General features: G+C 34.1%; 1 protein-coding gene across 4 annotated transcripts; it reads right to left on the bottom strand.

Moving 5' to 3' along the window:
• Nucleotides 1–18,840: 18,840 nt before the first annotated feature.
• Nucleotides 18,841–25,080, bottom strand: LOC111303187 (polyprotein of EF-Ts, chloroplastic-like). Of its 4 annotated transcripts, none has more exons than XM_022899274.2 (5): nucleotides 24,838–25,080; nucleotides 22,029–23,769; nucleotides 21,201–21,452; nucleotides 20,063–20,777; nucleotides 18,841–19,746 (listed from the first exon to the last, which is right to left on the bottom strand). In XM_022899274.2, exons 2-5 carry the CDS (start codon nucleotides 23,683–23,685, stop codon nucleotides 19,110–19,112), a joined length of 3,261 nt encoding a protein of 1,086 aa, XP_022755009.2. In that variant the 5' UTR covers nucleotides 23,686–23,769; nucleotides 24,838–25,080; the 3' UTR covers nucleotides 18,841–19,109. The 4 variants fall into 4 exon arrangements, with proteins under 4 accessions (XP_022755009.2, XP_089598266.1, XP_022755008.2 ...); XM_089742140.1 differs by having other exon boundaries at nucleotides 20,063–20,774; XM_022899273.2 differs by having other exon boundaries at nucleotides 22,029–23,752.
• Nucleotides 25,081–26,021: the final 941 nt, after the last annotated feature.

Here is a 26,021-nt window from a genome sequence, read left to right as displayed (position 1 = left end):
AGAAAAGATGAGAGTGGAGGTTGAGAAAAGTTTCAAGATTAGTATGCTAGAGCAAAGGCTAAGGGCCGTGGAAAGATTTAGCTTTTATGGTCAGTTGATGCTGCTGGGCTTTGCCTAGTTCCTGATGTGGTTATCCTTCATAAGTTTAAAGTATCAAAATTTGAAAAATATGATGGTATAAAGTACCCCAAAACCCACATCACCATGTATTGCAAGAAGATGATAGCTCATGCACATGATGAAAAACTCTTGATGCATATTTTTCAGGATAGTCTTACTGACTCTGTGGCCAGATGGTATGTTCAGCTGGATAGGACTCACATTCGCTCTTGGAGCGATATGGCATATGACTTTATCAGTCAATATCGACATATCATCAATTTGGACCCAGATCGTTTGTCTTTACAGAATCTAGAGAAAAAAGTAAATTAGTCTTTTAAAGAGTATGCCCAGAGGTGGAGGGATATTACTTCTCAGGTATAGCCTCCTCTGACTGAGAAAAAAACTACAGTGCTATTTGTTAGCACTTTAAAACCTTTCTATTATGAAAAGATGATAGGGAATGCAATAAAAAATTTTACTGATATGGTAATCTCGAGAGAGATCATTGAGAGTGCCATCAAGAATGGTAACCTAGAAGGAAATGAAGCATCTAGCAAAAGAATCCCGAAGAAAAAAGAAACTGAAGCTCAGGTTGTGAGCTTTGATAGACAGCAAGTTAGAGATTATTCACCTTACCCACCACCAGAATATTTGCCATATCACCCCGCTGTAAATAACACTTCCTTTTACCCATACCAACCATTTACACAACCACCATACCCTCAAACCTATCAAACCTCTCATAGACCCCAAAATACCATGTACAGTCCTAACATTCAACCTACCCCAAGACCCTAAAATCGCCCAACCAACCCCATTGGTGGCTCATGGGAGCAACGAACCACTTGTGAGAAACCTATTTTTGATCCAATTCCAATGACTTATACGGAATTATATAAGGAGCTCTACAACAATCATTTAATTGCTCCAAGTAAATTGAAACCCCTCAAGCCACCTTACCCCAAGTGGTATGATCCCACCACCCACTGTGACTATCATTATGGGATTGCTGGTCACTCTATCGAAAATTACACTACCCTGAAACATAAAGTGCAACGGTTAATCAAGGATGAGATAATTTATTTTGATACTGGAGGGATGATTGCGCCAAATGTTAGTGGCAATCTTTTGCCAAATCATAATGTGAATGCTATAGGTGAAGAACATGAACGCCATGTAAAGAAAGAAGTGGTAGATATTAAGACACCTCTCGACCAACTGTTTAATATTTTATGAAAAGTAGACAGGATACAACTGGTAAGTCCACACAGCTATCATGGAGCATATATAGCTGGTACTAGTTGTAAGTATCATAGTGGGGTAGTGGGCCATTCCATTGAAACCTGTGAGCAGTTTCACCAAGAGGTTCAAAAACTTTTGGATTCACATCAGATGGAGGTCTACGAAGAAAAAAAAGACTTGAAAAATGCTAAGGTGTACATGACTGATGGGCCTGAAAAGCTATTTCCCAAACTAGTGATAATTCAGTGTGGGAACAAACCAAAGTCAGTCATAGACAAACTCTTCTCCAGGCCAGTAACTTTTAAAGTTCCAACTCTTTTCCCATATAAAGATGATAAAGCTGTACCCTAAATATATGGCTGTGACACTATAGTTTAGGGATAGAAAAAAGAGGTATCTAAAGCTGATGCTTCCAATATTATTGATGTAAGAGGTATTACTCGAAGTGGAAGATGTTACACCCTAGAAATGCTAGAGAAGGCTAGAAAAAAGAAGGCTAAAGAAGGAGAAAGATGAAATAATATAAAGATAGAGCCTGAAGAAGATCAACTAAAGTCAGTATCAGAAAGAGAGGTTTATGAATTCTTGAAGCTAGTAAAATATAATGAGTATTCAGTTGTGAAATAGTTGAATAAAATGCCAGCTCGAATCTCATTATTATCACTGTTGCTGAACTCAGAGCCACACCGAAATGATTTGTTGAAAGTGTTGAATCAGGCAAACGTGACACATAACGTGTCTGTCAAATATGTAAACCACTTGGCTGGAAATCTAGTTATGCCAAATCACATTTCATTCAGTGATGATGAGATTTCTTTGGAGGAAAAAAGAAATGCCAAGGCTCTGCATATCACAGTCAAGTGCAAGAGCCATATCATAGCCAAAGTCTTTATCGATAATGGTTCTGCCATCAATGTCATGCCTATGTCAACTTTGGTAAGGTTACCCATTGATTACTCTCATATGAAGGACAGTCAGATGATTATAAGAGCCTTTGATAGAACCAGAAAAGAAGTCTTGGGGGATATTGAGATGCCCTTACAAATTGGGCCATGCACTTTCAATATAAAATTTCAAGTGATGGATATCTCTCCATCCTACAGCTGTCTGTTAAGAAGGCCATGGATTCACATGGCAGGAGCTGTGCCCTCTACTTTGCATCAGAAGATCAAGTTCAATGTGAAAGGTCAATTAGTAGTGGTAGTTGGAGAAGAAGATATACTAGTGACCCAACCATTGAACACTCAATATGTAGAGGCTACCGAAGAAGCATTGGAATGCTCCTATCGGTCTTTTGAATTGGTCAATACTGTAGGTGAAGGATTTTAAAGTCAACTTTTTTCAAAGATAGTGGTGAGCCAAGTCATCAACAAAGACTGGTATCCAGGACTTGGGCTGGACAGAAACTTACAGGGAATTAAAGAACCTTCAACAATGATAGACAATAGCGACAGGGTAGGCCTAGGCTATGAGATGACAGAGTGGGAAGTCAAAAGAAGGCCATCAAGAAAGACAACCAGACTGATGTTTATCCCACACTTATATGAAACCTTCAGACCTGAAGAATTCATGTACCCAGATGCAAGAAAAAGAGTGGAAGATGATTTTGCCCAAATAGCCATTAATGCTGTTGAAGATGAAGTGATGGTTAATCAAGAATAGTGGGTTCACCTTTGTCCACCAGATTATGAGCTGAACAATTGGAGTGCCATCGAAATACCTTTGACTTTTGATTTTGATACAATGTAATTGTAACATCTCAATAGCTTTTGCCCAAGGCTATGGGGTGATCCTTTTTGTTTGGGCCATTCATCATTTATTATTTTTAATAAAAAATAGAGAGGATGCATTTTTATTCATTTCTTCTTATGCCTTCATTATTTTCATCTTTCAAGCACATCTTGCCAACATATTCCATTTCATTTAATTTCAGATCTTTAAATGAACAAGAAGATAATCATGATAACAATAAAGAAATTAGCTTTGAGAATTCAATTAATACTGATGAACTTGATAATGAAGGGAATTCTGAAGAATATGTTATGCCTCTGAACCTAATAAAGATAATTGAACAAGAAAATAAGCCAATTGAGCCTCATCAAGAGGTAGTGGACTTAGTGAATCTGAAAGATAAAGAAAATAAGAAAGATGTTAGAATGGGTACTTCACTTTCATCTGGAGATAGACGACGATTGACAGACCTACTCTGAGAATTTGTAGATATATTTGCTTGGTCTTATCAGGATATGCCAGGACTGAGCACAGAGATAGTGGAGCATAGATTATCTTTAAAGCCAGAATGTAAGCCAGTTCAACAGAAATTGAGACGAATGAAGCCTAAAATGCTGCTAAATATTAAACAAGAGGTGAAGAAACAATTTGATGCAGGTTTTCTACAAGCGACTAAGTATCCAGAATGGGTAGCCAATATAGTCCCAGTTCCTAAGAAAGATAGAAAAGTACGAATGTGTGTGGACTATCGGGACTTGAATAAGGCTAGCCCAAAGGATAACTTTCTTTTACCTCATATTGACACACTGATAGATAACACGGCTAAGCATTCAATTTTCTTCTTTATGGATGGTTTCTCGAGGTATAATCAGATAAAAATAGCTGCAGATGATATGGAGAAGACTACTTTCGTGACTATATGGGGAACTTTCTGCTACAAAATCATGCTTTTTGGGTTAAAAAATATTGGGGCAACATATCAAAGGGCCATGGTAACACTCTTCCATGACATGATGCACAAAGAGATCGAAGTGTATGTAGATGATATGATTGCAAAGTCTTGTGAGGATGAAGATCATGTCACTAGCCTCAGAAAATTATTTGAGAGGTTGAAAAAATTTCAGTTAAAGTTAAACCCATCCAAGTGCACTTTTGGGATAAAATCAAGAAAGTTGCTAGGCTTCGTGGTCAGTGAAAAAGGAATTGAAGTCGATCCCGATAAGATACGGGCCATCCAGAATTTGTCACCTCCCAACACACCAAAAGAAGTTCGAGGTTTTTTGGGAAGATTGAACTACATTTCTCGGTTCATCTCTCAGCTTACTTACAAATGTGATCCCATCTTTAAGCTTCTCCGTAAAGATAATTCTAAAAAATGAAATGAAGAATGTCAAGAGGCGTTCGATAAAATTAAGCAATATTTATCAAACCCTCCAGTATTGGTGCCACCTGTTCCAGGAAAACCTTTAATTTTATACCTAATTGTATGTGAAAATTCAATGAGATGTGTGTTGGGCAGTAAGACGAGGCTAGTCAAAAAAAGAGAGCTATTTATTATCTGAGTAAAAAGTTCATGGAATATGAATCCAAGTATTCTTCACTGGAGAAAATGTGTTGTGCATTAGCGTGGACTGCCAAAAGACTCAAACAGTACATGCTCTATCATACTACGTGGCTCATAGCGAAATTGGATCCCATTAAGTATATCTTCGAGAAGTCTTCTTTGTCTAAGAGAATCGCTAGATGGCAAGTAATGCTCTCGAAATACGATATTATATACGTGAGCCAAAAAACAATAAAAAAGGCGTTATAACAAAATTTCTTGCAGATTGTGCTACTGAAGAGTATGAGCCGATGAAGCTAAAATTCCCTGATGAAGACTTAATGACTATTTTCCAACTGAAGAAAGGGGAGCATGTAGAAAAATGTTGGAAAATATACTTTAATGGAGCTGCTAATGCCTTGGGGCATAGAATTGGGGTAATTTTGATTTCTCCAAAAAAATAATACTACCTTGTAACAACGAGGTTAAATTTTAATTACACAAATAACATCGCTGAGTATGAGGCATGTATCATGGGCCTACAAGCTGCTATAGATAGAATAGTGAAAGTACTAAAAGTGTTTGGAGACTCAACTCTAGTCATATATCAGTTGAAAGGAGAATGAGAGACGAGAGACTCAAAACTTGTTTCATATCATAAGTATATTCTAGAGCTAACGAAACAATTTGAAGATGTCCAGTTTGATCACTTACCTCGAGAAGAGAATATGATTACTGATGCATTAGCTACTTTGGCTGTAATGATTCGAATTAATGATAATACCGACATTCAGTCCATCAAGTTAGATGTTAAGGATATACCAGCGTATTGTTCTAATGTAGAAGGGGAAAAAATGGAAAACCCTGGTATTATGACATCTTACAGTATGTCAACGATCAGTAATATCCAGTTCATGCAACAAAAAATGATAAAGATTGGCTATGAGTTTTTTCTTGGATGGGGATGTCCTGTACAAAAGAAGCAAAGATCAAGTATTATTGAGGTGTATAGATGAGACTGAAGCAAAAAAAATCATTAAAGAGGTGTATGATGGAATATGTGAGACACATACTAGTGGACATATGATGGCAAGATAAATCATGAGAGCAGGATATTACTGGTTGACAATGGAGAATGATTGCATTGATTATGCTCGTAAATGCCATAAATGTCAGATATATGCTGATAAGATTTATGCTTCGCCATCTGCTTTACATGTTATGGCACCACTATGGCCATTTTTAATGTGGGGCATGGATGTCATTGGTCCGATCACCCTAAAAGCTTCTAATAGGCATAGATTCATTTTTGTGATGATAGATTACTTCACAAAATGGGTAGAGGCAGCATCGTATGCAAATGTAATACGTTCCGTGGTTTGTAAGTTCATAAAGAAAGAGATCATCTATAGATATGAACTTTCAGAGAGAATCATTTCAGACAATGCCAAGAATCTAAATAGTAAGACGATGCAAGAAATATGTGCTCAATACAAGATCAAGAATCATAACTTGATACCATACCGTCCGAAAATGAATGGGGCAGTTGAGGTGGCCAATAAGAACATAAAGAGGATTTTGGAGAAAATGACCGAGACTTACAAAGATTGGCATGAGAAGTTGCCATTTGCATTGTATGCATATCGAACGTCAGTTCGCACCTCTACTGGGGCAACTCCATTTTCTTTGGTTTACGGGATGAAAGCAGTACTATCAGTAGAAGTAGAGATCCCCTCTTTGAGAGTCTTAAAAGAAGTCGAGTTGGAAGAAGCTGAATGGATTCGAGAACGTTATGAGCAGTTTAATTTTATAGAAGAGAAGAGATTGATTGCATTGTGCCATGGTCAGCTATATCAAAGGAGAATGATGAGGGCTCATGATAAGAAAATTTGGCCCCGTTGTTTTCGAGAAAGAGAGTTGGTTTTGAAAAGAATTCTTCCAATCCAGCACGATAGTAGAGAAAAATAGACTTCGAATTGAGAAGGGTCGTATGTGGTGAAATAAGCTTTTTTGGGTGAAACGTTGATATTGACTGAGATGGATGGAAATGATTTACCCCATCCTATAAATTCTGATGCTGTGAAGAAGTACTATGCTTGAAAAAAAATAAAAAAATAAAAAAAATAAAAAAAATAAAAAAATAAAAAAATAAAAAATGAAAAAGTGATTGAAAAAGGAAGACTCAAGGAAAAAACCCAAAAAGGGCGGTTTGAGTCATAGGGGGTTTTGTCTAAGTTAAAAACCTGAAAAGGTGGCTTAGATAATGAGAATACAACATCAAATTTAAAAGTCTGTTGATATGGAGGTTAGCAAATTTAGAAGAGTTTCAAGTTGTTGAATACATCAGAGGGTTGAGTTTTCAGAAAAAACTTTGAGATGTGTTATCATGATTATCTGATTGTTCATTTTAAGCTTTGTCCCCATACCTATGCTTGTAATTTTCTCTTAGCCAAAGTTTGCCAACATTTTGCTAATAAAAAACGTTTTATTTCATTCTTTATGCCTTTTCCTGATAACTGTTTTCCAACCATTCATATTCTTTTCTTTTCAATACCCCACCATGAAAGAAATGTGCAAATGCATTCTCACTTTTTGAGTTTGCAATAATGATTGATGAATGAATAACAACATAAAAAGATCTTTACATTACATTGAATAAGTCAAAAGTGAAAAAGACAGAATCGAGATGTTCAGCTCCTGATTAGGACATTGAATTTGGGAAGAGATTTTTTGTTACAAGAAGAATATGAGTGGAAAAAATAATTAAGAGCTACACTGGTTCGATCTTAGAAGAGCAGTGCAATTGGATCCTTGAGGAATCAAAGGGCTTGACACCCAAGAAAAAAAAAAGAGCTTGAGAAACTTGAGTATCATACATTGAATAGGAATTATTTGGCCAACATTTGCATAGCATGCATTGAAATTCATATGCATTTGCATAGCATACACTACTTTCAGGAAAGTATAGTGTATAAATTCAAGAAGCAAGGGTGTTCCAACATCCCACATGGAGAACACAGATATGAAGATATTTTGCAAAATTGAAAAAGAAAAAGCTTGTCAAGTAAGTCCCTAATCCTTGAAATAGGATGTCTTCTGGTATCAGGGTTGATTTATAAGACCTTTGGGCATAATCTCCTGAAATTCCTTCAAACACAACTTTCAACTCCTTTGGACATGATTGTCAAGGAGCAATTTATTTTTCAAAGTTTCGTTGCCTCTGTTTAGAGGAGCAATTTACTTTCCAAAGTCGTGGTGCCTCTGTTTAGAGGAGCAATTTATTTTTCAAAGTTGTGGTGCCTCTGTTTAGAGGAGCAATTTATGTTTCTCAAAGTCGTTGAGCCTCTGTTTAGAGAAGCTTTGGTCAAAAAAAAATAAAAAATAAAAAACAAAAAAAAATAAAAAATGACAATGTTGAGTTGAGTCTTGATTAGGTGTCACGTCTTTGCGTAATTTTTGTTTCACAGAAAATATGTAAAGAGGGGCAGCTGTAGACACCCAATTGGGTCCAGGCCCAGATCAATTGGGCCTAGCCCAAATGGGTAAGCCCAATTCAATTTTTATCTTGTATTATTTTTATTTTTTTCTTTTGTATTTTATGTATTTTATTATTTATTATTATTATTATGTATTAATATATGTATATCTTTATTTATTTATTTTTGTTAATATTTATATGTATTTTATTTATATAGTTATATATTTATTATTATATTATAATTTATTTATTATTCTTTTTTTCTTGTAATATTTTTTTAGATTTATCTTATTGTATTTCTAATTATCTGTTAATAAATTTTTTTTCTTTTCTTGTTCTGTTTATATGATTTTTGTTTATCTGATTATTATATTATTATTATTATTATTTTTTGTTTTCTTTTTTTGATGGCTGTGATTGAAAGTTGAAGAATCCCTTTGTGAATGAGAATTCAATCAGAAGAGTCCAGATTGGATTCAAATATTGAATCCCCGTTCAAGGAGGAATTAGGATTGATCAGGAACTCCTGATCAATCTCTATAAAAGGGACCTCCTGGAACATATGCAACAGACAGAAAAAAACAGTGAGCAAAGCTACTGATTTGAGAGATAGAAGAGTATAGGAGGCTAGGAAGTGTTCTGGAGTTAGTAGGAATTTTTTGAAGATTTTTGGCGATTTTTTTTCTGGGAATTTCTGGAAAATTCCAGATTTCGATGAATTTTTTGATGAAAGTTAAATTTTTTGATGAAAATTCTAGCCAACTTTGAAGTTTTCGGCAAGCTACCTAGTTTTCGACGACCTTTCCCAAAAATCGACCAACTTCCGGCCAACTTCCGACGAAGTTCTAGCGAAAAAACCTAGATTCTAATGACAAATCCCAGAATCCGGTAAATCTTCAACCGGAGTTCTTCGACCTTTTAAAGAGAAAAGAGAGGAAAAAAGAAAAAGAGAAAGATATGGGAGAAGGTTTCTGTCGAAAAATGAAGGGAACTGCCTTTTATACCCTCCCAAAACGATGTCGTTTTTGCCTTAAGTGACCCAGAGGATCCGCGTGTTTTGTCGAGATCCGACCCGACCCAAGCGTCGACCCGCTTCCTGACCCGCGCGTGTCTACCCCCTCCGAGCTGAGCCGAGTTTCAAAGCTGCTTCTCTGAGCCATTTTTTCTTCCTTGAGCCGAGCCGTATACCGAGCCGCTCCAGGTTTTTTTTTTGAATTTATTTATTTATTTGTTTAGTTGTTTTTTGATTTATTTTTTATTTATTAGAGTAGGTTTATTTAATATTCTTTTTATCTTTATTTTATTTTTATTTTTGTTTTACTTTTCTTTATTTTTTATTTTTATTTATTTTCACTTTTATTTTGTTTCATTATTCTATTTTCTTTAAATAAAAATCAAAAAAAAGTTTTTGAGGAAAAGTTGAAAGTATCAATTTTCCTTAAAAATAAATTTTCAAAAAGGTTTTTGAGAAAAAGTTGAAAGTATTAATTTTTCCTGAAAATCAAAATTTCAAAAAAAAAATATTTTTAGGGAAAAGTTGAAAGTATCAATTTTCCTTAAAAATAAAATTTCAAAAAAAAAGGATTTTTGAGGAAAAGTTGAAAGTATCAATTTTCCTTGAAAATCAAAATTTCCAAAAAAAAAATATTTTAGGAAAAAGTTGAAAGTATCAATTTTCCTTAAAAATAAATTTTCAAAAAAAAAGTTTTTTTGGAAAAAAATTGAAAGTATCAATTTTTCTTAAAAACAAAATTTCAAAAAAAAAAAAATTTGGGGAAAAGTTGAAAGTATCAATTTTCCTTAAAAATAAATTTTCAAAAAAATATTTTTAGGGAAAAGTTAAAAATATCAATTTTTTTTAAAAATAAATTTCCAAAAAAACTATTTTTCGAAAAAAGTTGAAAGTATCAATTTTCCTTAAAAATAAATTTTCAAAAAAATATTTTTAGGAAAAAGTTGAAAGCATCAATTTTCCTTAAAAATAAAAGTTTCAAAAAATATTTTGGGGAAAAAGTTGAAAGTATCAATTTTTCCTGCACCAGAACAATCATCCTTTCGTTCTTTTTTATTTTGAGTTGGATTTTTATTTTTTCGTTAAATAATCCGACGACGGAGCCTCTGCAAGTGAAACAGTAGTTTTTCTTGCATACTCTTGAGGTGAGAGAATTTTCTCAATTTTCTGCTAAAAGTATTAGAGTCAATTGAGAATAATTTTCAATAATTAATTACTTGATAAAATTTTAAGGCTATTTGGATAACACAAAGTTATGCAGGTACCATCTTTTTATGGGCGTTGTGAGGGTGCTATAACCTTCCTCACACGTAACCGAACTCCCAAACTCTGTTCTAGTTAGTAGACCTGAACCTATTCTTTTAGGGGCCCTTAAACTTAGGTATTCCCTGAAATGACAGATTCTTTAGGTGGTCAATCGCACCTAGATAAAAAAGATTGGTGATGACTCCTAAAAGTCAATGTCTAGCGATAGATCTCCGGATCTAGACGTTATGACAAATACAATTCAATCAAGCATTTTCTCAATTCATTTTAGAGATGTGAGAACAAAAGAACGAAATGTGCATTGAGAAAATGAGAAATGAGTCTTGGTACCAAAACAAATGGGGAAAAAAACAAGTTGAATGTATGACATTGGGACAAATGAATATTCAAACAATTTTGAACATTAATTCAAGATTTTTTTTTCAAAAACTCATTCCATTGATTGTCAAAATCATTTTGAGCTCATCAAACTTTACCCCAGCATTGAAGGATCTTTGATGCATTGATCTTCTATATATTTGAACTGTTAATCTAACTTTCAGCTCAAAGATTTGGTCTACCCAAATTACCCTTTCGGGTTTTTAATTTGAGTCTTCTTTTTTCCTCATTTTATTTTTTTTATTTTCCCCTTTTTTTTTTCACCTTTCACCATTTTTTTTTCTCATCTTTTATCCATTATTGATATCTCTCACACATTAATCTTTAGGGCAATAACATGATTTCATTATGAGCACACCTTTGCCCAATATATGATTATTTAATTCGAGCATTCACACTTGATCCAAATGGACTTTTCAAGGTTGTAATGTAGGTCATGGTATGAGGTAATGAAAGAAATAGATAAAATAAGCTCAATATATATGTTTAAAAGGTTCAAAACCAAAAGATCATCACTTGATGCAGCTTGGCATTTTGCCCCACTCTACATCATTTCACTATTTTTCCCTTTTTCTATCTCATTCTTTAAAAAAGATTCTCATTTCTTTACCCCAAATCATTTATGGCATTTTTCTTTGTCTTTTTTTTTTAGATCTTTTAGACTACTTTTTTTTTAAAAAAAAAAAGTACCCCATAGTATGGAGGGTGATCCTTGATCAAAATTTTTTAGAAAAAAAAATCACAATAGGCTTAAAGGGGTAGCAATGTATGGTTTTTCCAATGGTAGAAGAAAGATGGCCATTTTTCATCTCAATGTGGATACTTTTCTTGAACCTCATTTATTAAGCAAAAATAAGCTCATAGATTTGTAAAAAAAACTGCCCATCTTCAAGATATATTAATCTCACATCTGTTAGTAGCTAACATTTTTTTGCTCCAATAATCTCCTTAAATCAATGTGAATGAGTTCTTAAAATTAAATTTTAAAATTATTGCTGCCATTGTCTAAACATTTATCGTTCGAAATTAAGAATGAGAACAAAAGTTATGAAAGGTGACAAAGCATGGAACAGTAGTTGAATGAAGGAGAAAATGTAATGAAATACATTAAATTGTCTTTTATTGAAATGATAACAAATAAAATCCTACTACCTAAAAGAAACCTAACATTACTCTAAAAAAAAATCCTAAAATGATAAAAAAACTTTCAATCAGCCTTATCTCTATTCTCCAAAATTGTCTTCCTATGCAATCAGGTGAAGAATCTTTATTGATATCTTGCCTCTTAATTCATTGTGACTCTCCGGACACTTTCTGACCAATGTGTTCTTGATTTTCACTCAGAACATTATGATTTGGTAATGGGTTGCCATTAACATTAGGTGTTGTTGCTATTTTTTTATCAAAACTTATCATTTCATCATTAATTAACTGTTGTACCTTATGCTTTAAAGCAGTGTAATTTTTAGTAGAATGGCCAGCGATTCCATAGTGGTAGTCGTAATAGATTGTAGGATCATACCACTTAGGATATGATGGCTTGAGTGGTTCCACACGGTTGAGGGCAATCAAGTGGCTATTATAGAGTTTTCGATATAACTCTACATAAGTCATAGAGATTGGATCAAATATAGGCTTTTCTTGAGTAATTCGTTATTCTCGTGAACCACTTGCTGGGTTAGTAGGACGAATTTGAGGTCTTGTAAGAGTTTGAATTTTAAGGCTATATGTAAGATCTTGAGGGCTAAAAATTGATCGGTATATAGATGAATAAGATGGTTGTGGAGCTAGCTAGTATAAGTAAGATGAGGTATTATTCATAGCAGGATAGTATAGAGAGTAACCTTGGGGTGGATAGGGTTGATAACGCTTGAATTGTTACCTATCAAAGCTCACAGCTTGAGCTTCAATTTTTTTCTTTTCTGATGCCTTCTTGATTTCTCCTTTTTTCAACTTGCCATTCTTGATGGCACTCTCAATAATTTCTTTAAAGATCACCATATCGATGAAATTTTTTATTACATTTCTTATCATCTTTTCATAATAGAGAGATTTTAAAGTGCTGACAAATAGTATTATAATTTTTTTTTCAGTCAGAAGAGGTTGTACTTGAGAAGCAATATCCCTCAACCTCTAAACATACTCTTTAAAAGTCTCATTGGCCTTTTTTTTCAAGTTTTGTAAAGATAAACGGTTAAGGGCCAAATTCATGATATGTCGATATTGACTGATAAAATCATGGGCTATGTCACTTCAGGAATAAATACGAGTACTATCTAACTGGATATACCACCTAATAGTAGAATCAGTAAGACTGTCTTAGAAAATATGCATTAGTAGCTTTTCATCATGAGCATGGGCTGCCATCTTTCGATAATACATAGTAATATAAGTTTTTGGGCACTTTGTGCCATCATATTTTTTAAATTCTGGTACTTTGAACTTAGGAAGAATGACCACAGGGACTAAGCAAAGCCCAGCAGCATCAACTGAACCATAGAAATCAATTTCTTTCTTAGTCCGTAGCTTTTGTTCTAACATACTAATTTTAGAGTTTTCTTGAGTTTTCACTTTTATCTTTTTCTTGTCTTTTCCTTTCAGTTCATCCAGATCAGAGATTTGAATTGGTTTAACTACCTTGTCAGTAAAGACAAGATTCACATAGCTATGGTAATGTCTTAGATTAGAAGCTGATGGCATTCCAGGATATGTAGGATATGTAAAGTGTTATGGTAAAACCTCTTGTGTAGACTGGGCTTGAGGTAGACCAAAATCAGGTGGATATAAAGGATCAGTCACTTCTTGCGATGCAGGGCCTTGTTGGCTTATGTTCTTTTCTACTCTTTTCCTGTTATTTAATTTGTTGAGAACATCCCAAATTTTACTTAACTCATTCTCAATCTTTTTCTGAGTTTTTTTCAGTTTTTCAAATCGAATGAGAATTTTCTTACTCCATTTGTCTGACCCTGGCTCTTGTATTATATCAGTGGATGGAGTTTTTACTGGATAGAACTATCTTTGAACCTTTAGCCTCACAATTATAATTAGAAACTATGTATGATATGTAAATGTATGCATGAAATGTACTAATGTTTGCCATATCATCGATATTGATAAAAGAAATCTCCATTTGAAACTTTATTAAATAAAATTTCAAAATTACATCATAATAAAGTTAAAGCAATATTTTAAAGTCCTAAACATCATTCTTTATTTCTAATGCCTCCTTATAAATTCCTAGCTTGTTGGTAATGATTTGGTGCCTTATCTAGGAAATCAAGTAAATGTCACCTATGCAATCCCACTGGTTGTACCATAGCCTTCAAACTTTTCACTTTTTCTTTCATTTCTGATGCTTTGTCTGCAACAATGCTTATCTGATCAAACAAATACCTTAAATGCCTTTATTTTTCTGTACACATGTCTTTCCATAACTCATTCTATTGAGCTTATTTTCTGTATTCATCAGACAAAGCTTCTACTTGTGCTGTGCGCTGATCCACTATTTTTTGTAGCATTTGGCTTTGTCTATGTACCATAGCAGTAGCCTTTTGTTCTTCTTTCATCCTCGCTTTTAACAATTTATTTTCTTTTAAAAGTCGGGCAAGCTCAGGTGTGATTGACGAATGTGCCATATCTAAATCATTAAATAAGGTTCTCCATTGATCTTTTTACTCTGTAAGGCTCTGGATTTTCAGTTCTTAAAATTGTAAACACATTTTCATTTCTATCTTCAATCGCTTATTTTTTTGTTCTAACTCATCTTTTTCCTATTAGAGTTTTCTTTTAGCTGTTTCCATTTTAAGCAAAGGATCTTGAAGAATGGATTTTGGGGAATGCCTTAACTGTTTACTAGGAATCACAATGTCTTTTCTCCTTCTCGCATGTCATACACTATATTCTGGAGTGATGTCATAAGTAAACCTCTCTTGGTTAACCCTAGTGGTTTGCTTCCATACTTTCTTAATCTTTTCAACCATTCCATATGCCCCTTTATCAGTGAATGAGAACTCCCCTTGGTTAAGTCTATAAGTTTCTGGAATGAATTGCTCACATCCGGATGTCTTTTCACTAAAGTTGAAGCATAAGTAACAGCACTCTATAGGCCTAATAAAAATACCAAGGGCTGATTTCCACAACTGTATAACACCGTATCATGACGCATCCAAGGTGCTATCTAAACTATCCCTTGACTATTAAATGCTCGAAAATAAAAAAAACTCATTCCTCTTTTGACTTTACTTGAGGTCATATGCCGTAACAGAATTCTTTGATGGGGATACTGGAACAAAGGTATGACTTATAAAATTGACTTTTTTTACATTCCATGTGACTCTTGATCCATACATAAAGCAACTGTAAACATCCATTAAATCGACCTTTACCGTTTTTACGACAAAAGTTTAGAGATCGAATGGTTTCTGCCAAAATGGTTGGTGCTGCATTGACCTGATATGCTAACTGATCAACAAAATCCATCACTGCAACATCAATATATTCGATGACTTTCAGAAAGATCACCAATCCATATAAAGCTATAGCCATAGCTACTAATATTTGATCATTATCTATGTGCCCTTGGATGAAATCTCGTAAAAAACTCCATGGAATAGCCTTACTTTCACCCTTTATCTTGACACATGAATCGACTTGAGGCAAACTAAGTCAAAGCATTTGCACTAGTTTTTTATGATAGCCTACCTTGTTGGCCTAGTAAATCTTGTCTGAGTTTGCTAGATCGAAACGAAGTAGGACCATATACTCTTCAATTGTGGGCACCATATTTGCTTCATTAAAAATAAAATATCTATATGAAAGATCTTAAAACTGAATGATAGTCCTAATCAAATTATTATCCACTTGCACCTGTAGCAGTGAAGTTATGTCTCCATATTTATTCTTAAATTCCTCTTATCTTATTTTATTCATGCATCTCCATATACTGTTTAAGTCAGATAGATCATTTTACTGTAGCTCTAGATGAACTCTTTCGGATAATGATGAAATAAAATCCTTAGGCAAGCAATCTCCTTATTTTTTTTGACATTCTTCTGACTTAATTTTCAATTGATGAGCAGAATTATAGTGGACTGATGTAGACTTTGGTTGCATTTAGCTTTCCATGGATGTAAGTGTGAGATCTGATTTATCAATAACTGATATGCAATAAATATTTTCTATATGAAAATGATGCAAACGATAGTGTTAAATATGATCATGATATGATAATGCTAGAACATGAGAATAGAGATGATGCATAGAATGAAATGCTAGAACATGAGAATGAAATGACATATAGATGCACAAAATCAAGCAGACAAAATGGTTAGATAACAAATTGTTCCTTCTTGTGTCTTAATTTTAGGTTGTATCTATTGATGGATAGGAAGGGCTTAAGTTAGTTTCTTAGGGGTGAACTATGCAGGGTTAGAAAATTTTGACCACTAAAAAGTTTCCAAATTGTTCTTTACATCATTGTCCATCACAGACTAGTAAGGCAGTCCAATCCTCACCCATCACAGGTTACCAACGAAGAGGATTCAATTTGAGTGGGAGTATTTCACTAGCCATTGCGGAGATCATCATCTCATGAGAGCATAAGTACTTTACTTCATTCTAAGAGGGACTGAGCCTGGGTATAGAGCTCATGTAATGCAAATGCATGTGATAGTGTGTGTGAAAGAACACAAAATTATCAATCTCATAAATCAAATAAGAAACCAAAAAAGGAAAAATGTTAGTAAACAAATAACTTAAAGCCATTAGTTCAAAGGATAGGATAAATTCAGAAATTATGGCTTGACTCTCTAATGTTCCCAGCGGAGTCGCCAAACTATCATAAAATATAGATTCAAAAATCTATAGCTAGATTTAACAAATGAATGGAGTCGTTACCAATCTTTTATTAGGTGTGATTGGTCACCTAGGGAATCTATCCTTTTATGAAACTCCTAAGCTTGACTAAGAATCCCTAAAAGAATAGGTTCAGGTCTACGAACCAGAACAGGGTTCGAGAGTTCGATTACATGTAGGAAAGGTTATAGCACCCTCACATGTCCATCCAAAGGATGGTTCCATATTATTTCGAATTTATCCAAAGGTTTAGAATCTAATGGCTTCAAATTTTATGTTAAATATTGAAAATAATTTTTAAAATTCTCCATCAATCTGGTAGTACTCTAAAAAATTTTTTTTCATCACTTCAAGAGTATTCAAGAATCCCATTTGATTTCTTGAAGAGGCTTTGTCGTCGAAAAAAGATTTATTTATTATTTTTTATTATTATCATTTTTGTTGAAAATAAATCTAATTATTCCACTATTTGGGTCAAATTAGAAATATTTTTTCTTTTGAATTTCTAAAATTTTCACCATTTTGATATATTTAGAAATTCTCTTTTTTTTTTTCCTTAGAAAGAAAATAATATGACAATTATTTTTATTAAAATTTCATCTAAATTATTCTACCATTTGGATCAAATTTAGAGAAAATTTCTCACCTAGAGATTTCTTAAAGATTTACCATTTGAAATTTCTAAGAATCTCATATTTAGATAATTATCAAATATTTTCAATCTAAATTTTTATTTGAAAAAGAATACAATTACTTGTATTGAAATTTCATCTAAATCATTCTACAATTTAGGCCAAATTTAGAGAAAATTTCTCACCTAAAGATTTCTTAGGAATTTATCATTTGAAATTTCTAAGACTCTCATTATTGGGTAATTTGTATTTAATTTTAAAATTTTTATATTTTTATATTTTTATGCTTATTATGTTTTTAATTTTTCTTTTTTGGTTTGAAAATAAATATTAATTATTATTATTAAAATTTTATCTATATTATTCCACCATTTGGGATAAATTTAGATAAAATTTCTCACTTAGACATTTTATAAAAATTTATCATTTGAAATTTTTATAAATTTTATCATTGGATAATTAATATTTATTCTCAAAATTTTTATTTTTTCTTATTTTATCATGTAAAAAATACTCATAAAATAAATAAACACATAAATAAAAAAATAATTAAAAAAATAAAAAATACCAAAAAATGGAAACAGCTCGGCTTACGGCTAAGATCGGCTCAGCTTGAGACAGAAAAAATAGCTTAAAGGCGTGGCTTGAAGAATGCGGCTTGGCTCAACTCGGCTGGAATGGTTGGCTGAAACTCGAGTCAATCAAATAGGTTACGATCGGGTCGGGTTAACTCAGACAAAAACGTGCAGATCTTGGGTATCTACTAACGTTAAAATGGTGTCGTTTTGCCCTGGTATAAAAGCATAAATCTGGTATTTCTCTTCAAACTTCTCCTCATCCTTCTCTCTTTTCTCTCTTTTTTTCTCCACTCTTTAGATGATTCTAGATTCTGATTGAATTCCTATCGAAATCTGGAAAAAGCCACTGGAAACTTGAAATATGGCCGGAAAACTCATCAGAAAATTCAAACTTCGTCAAAAAATTTTGTTGGATTCTGAAAATTTTTCAAAAATTTTCCAAAAAAAGTACTCCAAAAATTCGAAAAAAAGCTTCTAAAAATCCTATAGTACCTCAAAACACTTTTTGCTTCTGTTTCACCTCTTTGTTTTCTTTTTTTCTCTCTGATTCTTATGTATATGAGAGTATCTATTTATAGGGTTCTAATCTACAGAATCTGAACAAAATTCTACTCCTTTTTAATTTCAATTTCAGTATTTAAATCCAATTTAAACACCTCACTCAAAGTCTTGCACTAACTCAACTTGTCAAGTTTTTTTCATACTTTTTATTTATTATTTATTTAATCAACAGATCAAATTAAGTAAAATTTCGAATAAATTGAAGTGTCTAAAGAACCCACAGGAATTAAGTAATAACTATTACTGTATACAACATCTGATTTTTAGTGTCCAACAGGCCGGAATGTTCTTATTTGGGGTAGTAATTCTCTCTTACGGTTAACGGCTGGTAATCCGAAAGTGTGGCCCAAGCCAGCGTGGTTTAAGTTTTTTTCCTGGACCCATCTCTGTTCTCTTACGAGTACCACTGTACCTAGTCAGCTTTGTTCTCTTATAAGTACCACTGTACCAGGTCAGCCTTTGAGTTAATTCAATAAGTCGTTGCTCATTACAGTATTTCCATTTTGCAAAAATAAATTGGAAAAGATACACTTCTCATCTTACAAAATCAAAAGTAGCCTTAGGATCCCATTTAAAGCATACAATGATGACCACTACATTGAAAACTTGCTGCTTCATCACATACAAAAAGAATCAGACTATTCTCTTTGTCCAAAATTAATTCCTACCCCCAACCGGATCTCAGTCACCTCCATTACTCAAAATGCTTCCCACTGATATCATTAATGGAAGTTCATGCTTCAGTTCCTGTTTTAGTAGTATCTTCACTTGTCTCACCAAGAGTAAATCGAATAAACCTTCGGACTTTTATGTTCTCTCCAAGTGCTGCAACAGTTTGCTTCACCAAGTCTTTAACCAAGACACTGTCATCCTTAATGAACGGCTGTTCTAAAAGGGCTAGCTCTCCAAGCCTCTTTGAGACCCTCCCTTCGACGATTTTCTCTCTAATGTTCTCTGGTTTTGATGCAAGATCTTCTCTCAGCATCTCAAGCTCTTTTTCTTTACTCACAATACTCTCCGGTATGTCTTCAATGGATACAAACTGCACCTGTGGACAGGCCACAACTTGCATTGCTAGGTCATCAACTAACTCTTTGAATTTTTCGCTTCTACCAACAAAGTCAGTCTCACAGTTGATTTCAATCAAGACACCAATCCGAGAGTCGTGAATGTAGGAACCAATTTTGCCTTCAGCAGCAAGTCGGCTGGATTTCTTGTCAGCGGTTGAAAGACCCTTCTTTCTAAGGTATTCCTGAGCCTTCTCGAGGTCACCTCCAGTTTCAGACAGAGCTTTCTTGCAGTCCATCATCCCAGCCCCTGTTTCTTCACGTAGTTGTTTAACAAGTGCGGCAGAAACAGCTACTGTTGGTCTGCAAAAGAGAAATGGATCAATGTAAACCATGCAAGAGATTATCGGAAAAAAGAAAAGGGCTACATTTCTTTTCTACAAGTAGTTCCAGCACACGTGAAAAAGGCCATCCAATAGAACAAAAATAAAAGGAAAATTTTGGAATTGTCTGATTAACAATTGATTTTCATTCTCAACCTACCGTCTAATCTACCAAACACTCACACACATCATGTTTAGTTCGTAAATACTTGAGAAATTTCAAAATATAGACAAAGCATTGAACATAATGATATTGTATTAGTAAGAAATGAGAACCATGGAAAACAGCCACTTACTTCTGATTGGTTTCCTTGACTTCCACTGATGCCGATTGCTCTTTTCCAGTGGTAGAAACTGGTTTTGCTGCAGTTTGGGCAGCCACTTCAGCAGCAAAATCCTGGCTTTTCTTCTCCAGTCCCTCTCCAAGATTGAACCTCACAAACCTTTTCACTTTTATATTTTCTCCGATGGTTGCGATAGTCTGCTTTACCCAATCTTTCACCACCACCTTATCATTCTTAATGTATGGCTGCTCGAGTAAAGCCAACTCCCCAAGCCTCTTCCTTATCCGCCCTTCAACAATCTTTGATCTGATCTGCTCAGGTTTTGATAAGAGATCTTCCTTTTGCATCTCTATTTCTCTTTCCCTGATTACAGTCTCCTCAGGAACATCTTCCGGAACAAGATATTGTACTTGAGAGCAGGCGGCGACCTGCATGGCTAGATTGTCAACAAGCTCCTTAAAAATGTCACCCCGGGAGACAAAGTCTGTCTCACAGTTAACCTCTACTAGGACACCAATCCTGCTATCATGAATATAAGAACCTATTCTTCCTTCAGCTGTGACTCGACTGGCTTTTTTTTCTGCACTTGCCAAGCCTTTCTTGCGGAGAAACTCCTGAGCTTTAACAATGTCCCCTGCAGTCTCCGAGAGCGCTTTCTTGCAATCCATCATTCCTGCTCCTGTTTCTTCACGGAGCTGCTTTACAAGAGCTGGTGATATAGTTGCTGCTGAATCAATAAGTAGAGGAACACAAAATAAATGTCTTAAAAATATATAAATATCATATAAAACCACAAAAAAATCATGAATGATTCAACACATACACAGTCCCACTAATCCAAATTGAACGTCCACATTTCACTTGGCATAATATTTTATTAGAAGTATTTGACTTTAGGGTTTACTATATTAAAATTTATCATGAAATTGATGTTTAATGGTTTTTAACATCAAAAAGTTATATAAAAAAAAATCAAAAAAATGCAAATATGGAATAAGAGTTTTAGGAGTTGAAATATAAAAGGAGGGTAAAGTTTCGGGACATCTCAAAATGGAAGAGTGAATATTCAATTTGGGTTAGAGCTTAATTCAAAAGTTTGTAAGATGCTTTTAATAGGTAAAACAACTGCCAAAGTGAATGAAGTTTAAACCTTTAGTCACATTTTCCTTAGGGGTGGAGCCATTTGAATCAGTAACCTCGCCATTCTTTCGAGATGCAGGTTCTGCCTCTTCAACTTCTGAAGTAGAAGAAATTTCGCTCTTAGGAGCTGGTTTCTCTATCTGTACTTCATCCTTGGTATCCTCAACTTGATTCTCTGCTTCTTCAATTGCTTCACTTCCCAAAGACTTAATCTGATCATCAGCCGATTCTTGAGATGGATCAGAACTTACATTGTTTTCCACTGTATCAGAGCAAAATCATCAATCAGAAATACAAAGATCTAAAGCAGAGTGAATTAAAATAACATATCCTCATTTTCTCTAATTTTTCTCACCAAAGAACTATCGCTTAGTTAGGGATGACAACTTTATAGCATAATGGAACTCCAAAAAAGACACACTAATCATTATATTGCGTTAAAAACTGTACTCCCCAAACTTCAATAAAAGAAAGATGGAAATGAACTAATGGAGTTGAATATGCCTCAACTCTCAAGCGGTTCAAAATATATATATATATATATAGTACTTATAAAAAGGTTGTGTTTGACTCTATAACTAATTTAATAGAATCTTGAGCTGCACCCATCTTATGAGTATTCTCTCGCCAATAACCATACGCTAACAGTCTGAAAAATAGATTTTTAGCCTTCATTAATATTGCACAGATCAGAAAGTAATGCCTTGTGCGTCAGTGTTTGTGTGTGTGTATGCATGTGTGTATGCATTCAGATAATTAGTAATGCCTTTGTTTATTATATGCATGTTCACAGATATTCTGTTTCCAATCATCATTTTGTAATCTTTGGGATATCTACCTTTGGAATCTTTGGGATCAGGAACATCAGGTTGTACACCTGTGCTGGCAACACAGCCATTTTCATCAGGAATGGCTCCAACTTCTTCATCTTGAACTGATGCAACGGGAGTTTTATCCTCAGCTAGGGGTGTTTCTACTCGTTCATTAGGGATAGCTCCAATTTCTTCATCTTGAACTGATGCAGGAGAAGGAGTTTTATCCCCAGCTAGGTGTGTTTCTACTTGTACTTCATCTTTTGCTGTGGAATCTTCATCAACTACTGAATTTTCTGAAGTCATAACTTGATCAATTATTTCACTAGTTGATCCAGCTGTTTCATCACTTTCCACCACATCCACTAAGGGAACTTCTGCACTACTTTCTGCAGACAAAACTTCAAAACTCTCCTCTGTTTCCTTTTCTGTGGTTTCCTCGTCCTTGTTTGCAATATCAGCTACTGTATCTGTTTCCTTTTCAACCATTTCATCTACTGCAGTAGAGACAGTGGCCATTTCTTCATCATTGCTAGATGGTTGAACCTCTATTTTCTCTGACTTTTCTCTCTGATCCAAAAATGCAGCAATCTCCTTGTTCTTACGGAAAGCCAATACAAAGGGATTTGTTGCAGCATGCACCTCACCTTGGCTGAACTGTAAGTCCAAGTTGTCATCATCCTCTTCTTTCTTCATAGTCAAGGTTACTTGTCCCCTTTTGATGCGCAACACACGGACTTTGACTTCTTGGCCAACCTGAAGTGATGAGTCTCCCAACATGCTCATAAATCCATCATCAGATTCTTCTGATGTGGGCAAGAATCCTTCTTCCCCCTCAGGAAGAGAAATGAAAGCACCATACCTAGTTAAATTCTTCACAGTGCCCTCTATGTCCTGTCCCTTGACAAATTTTGAGCTTTTCACCTCCTCCTTTTTCTGGCTGGACCTTGAAGCATTCTTCCTGGCAGGCCTTGCCCGATCAATAGTGGCAGGACCATCTTTCCTTGGCTGGCGCATACTAGCATCATCATTTTCACGCATGGAAAGAGATATCCGCCCACTCTCAGTGTTTACTTCAACTAACCTCACCTTCACCTCTTGGCCAACAGAAACAAAACTTGCGACATCCTTAACAAAGCTATTGCTCAGCCTGGAAACATGCACCAATCCATCTGTGAAAGCTCCAATATCAACAAAAGCACCAAATGGTTGGATCGATCTTACTTTCCCAGTAAACATTGCACCAGGAATAAGTTCCTCGTTCTTAACAGGTGGCATCTCACTTTTCCTAACAGGTCTTGTTCGTTTGGACTGAGTTGGTGCAGGACTAGAATCTGATTTGCTAGTCGGTTTTTCGCTTGTTTCAATTGCATCCAATTGTATTTCTGAGCCTCCACTTGAAACTTCTGTCAGAGAAGAATCAGATTCCTCCACTGCTACATCAGTCCCTGTGGCTGATATATGGATTCCCGGTTTTCTATGTAAAGCATACCCTGTTCTGTATGGTGGAAATGATGTAACACAGGTTGACAGAGGTAGGATAAATCTTTGTGAGGGTAAAGCATATCTTGTGTGTTTCATTGACGATCTGCATCTTGTTAGACTAGCATTCTTCCTTACTGAAAAGGCAGCTCCGGGAATGAGTGTAACGTTGTTAATAGAACATGGGATCACGGGAGTCATGTTAACTTGAATGGCTAAAGTTAAAGTACAGTCTGCACTAAAATAAGTGTTTCATCTGTATTTTCACCTGCAAGAACATGAATGCTGTGCTCAAACATATAAATTTCCCCGGAGTTTGTGATAAGGCATGAGATACCCAAGCACCAGCATGCTAAAACCAATATGGCTAATATCTTCTATTAATACAGAAATAATCAGTAATTTAATTCAGCAAGCAGAAATTTCAATCACAGACCTAATTCTGGTGATTAAACTTGTTATGCAAATCAAATTTTCATGTTCAACTAAAGGCATGATATGCCAGGCATACTAAAATGCAAGTGTTTATTAGTTGTTTTGCAGAAAATACATAAGTTTCTGAAAATGAAGACAAATGGATTTAGGTGGTAATTTATGTTTTTAGATATTTCACAAATCATTGAGATTTGATAGTTCAATATTTCAATTAGCTTTGACTAGAAGATTCTCAACTAGTCATATTCTCTACATATTTGGCCAAAATCGTAAATTTAAAACATAACACACACATAACATCTTTCATCTAACTGTTCCAGCTGCTGGGAAAAATCTCTATCTTCAAATTAACAAAGTAACATCAACTACAAAGAGAAAGAAATTTGAATTTTTTTCTTTTGAATGGGATTTCAAAGCAAAGAAACAATAACCAAATTATAACATTGTGCATTTGAACAACATTCTATGAACTAGCAAAAGCCTTGACCTTCAAAGGAAAGACATATCAATGAGCAATTCTTATAAAGTGCATTATGAACCAATAAAACACTTAAGATGAAAATTAACCAAATTCTGCTTAACAGAACAGAAGAGTGCCCTATAAAAATCCATTTCGTTCACTGTTTCCTTTCTTTTTTCTTTTTTTATAAGTGGGTTGTTTTATACACTTTGTTCACTCGTACAGTAGTAGGATTTCACTCAAAAACTAAAACCCAACATATCCCTTCCAATTCAATAAACATGCAAAATAAATTCATTGCCAGAATACCATAAAAATTCAACCTTGACATGACTTCTGCCAAAGAGAAGCAAAACAGGAAGAAAAATTGACAACAACCCAACATTAGAAATAACAGAAAACAGAAAGCAGCCTTAAAACCAATGACCCATTGGCTTATAACAAGCAAAAAATTATACCTTTTTAAGAGCTACAGCTTTCTGGGGAAAAGTTTCAGAACTGAACTAAAAAAAATTAGTATCAGAGAAAAGCCCAAGGTGTTGTTTGGTGGTAGAGCCTATTCATCACAAGAAGAAGAAGAGGAAATAATGAAGGGTGCGGCTTAAATCCTTATCTTTGGTTTCATTCATGGATGGGAAAAAATTCAAAATATACGATGATGATTATGGTCTCCGCTCGGCTCTTGCACAAGTTTTTTTCTCAGCCTTTAGTTTTTGATTGGCTGAAAAGATAAAAGCCAAGGTGGTTAAGATGGACTTTCATTTATTGGTGGGCCAAAGTAAAACCCAAACCTTTTGTATTAGAAACTGAAGTGGCCCTCTCCTTCTTTGTTTTTCTTTCAGAGAAAAATTGGACTTTCGGTCTTTTCAGAGAGAAAAACCCCAAACCCAAACATGCACAAGTTTTCTTTGTTTTATCAGTTACTGAATTCAAATGACGTGTATGGAAATAGACAGGAAGCTGACTGAGTTTTGAAGTAAGATTCACCTACAATATTTCTTATAGGTTAATGGACGTTTTAACATATAAATTCGTAAATTTATAGCTAAACAAAAATGTCATTACTAATTTTTTTTAAGATGTGATTGATTATTTAAATAAATTTATCATTTTAAGAAAATCTTAAGCTTGATTAAAGATTTTAAAGAATAAGTTTTGATATACTAAATCAGAACAGAATTTGAGAGTTCGATTACGTGTAAGAAATATCATAGTACCCTATGATACCTATCTTAAGATGATATCATTTAATTTTAAATTATTCTAAAGGTTTATAATTCTAATGCTCTTAAATTTGATATTGAAAATAACTTTTAAAATTCTCTATTAATCTGACAGAATTCTTAAAAATAATTTTTCATCTCGAAAATATTCAATAATCCCATTTGTTTTCTTGAAAATGCTCTGTCGTCAAAAAGCTTAATCAATTTTTTTTATCTAAAATATATATAATTCTTCCATCATTTGAGCCTAAATTAAAAATATTTTCTCACCTAAAAATATCTTAAATAATAATTAATTTATGATTACTAAGAATTTTATCATCAAAATTTATTTTATTTTATTTTATTTATTTTTATTTTTAAAATTTTCATCACTTTGGTCTATTTAGAGAAAATTACTTGCTTAGAAATCTCTTAGA

Source organism: Durio zibethinus, chromosome 13 (genome assembly GCF_047325235.1).
Source record: "Durio zibethinus cultivar Kanyao isolate XHJ-2024 chromosome 13, ASM4732523v1, whole genome shotgun sequence".
Lineage (NCBI taxonomy): Eukaryota > Viridiplantae > Streptophyta > Magnoliopsida > Malvales > Malvaceae > Durio > Durio zibethinus.
The sequence above is the reverse complement of the archived record's forward strand: the minus strand, read 5'-3'. Positions and strand labels throughout refer to the sequence as shown.

Bases quoted from the DNA above. Each gene is read 5' to 3' on its own strand.
- LOC111303187 (XM_022899274.2), bottom strand. From the start codon at position 23,685: ATGACTCCCGTGATCCCATGTTCTATTAACAACGTTACACTCATTCCC. The intron at 21,453-22,028 runs GTAGATATCCCA...GCTCTGATACAG, and splicing joins TGATCCCAAAGATTCCAAAG to TGGAAAACAATGTAAGTTCT. The intron at 19,747-20,062 runs GTAAGTGGCTGT...TCTCTTTTGCAG, and splicing joins GTCAAGGAAACCAATCAGAA to ACCAACAGTAGCTGTTTCTG.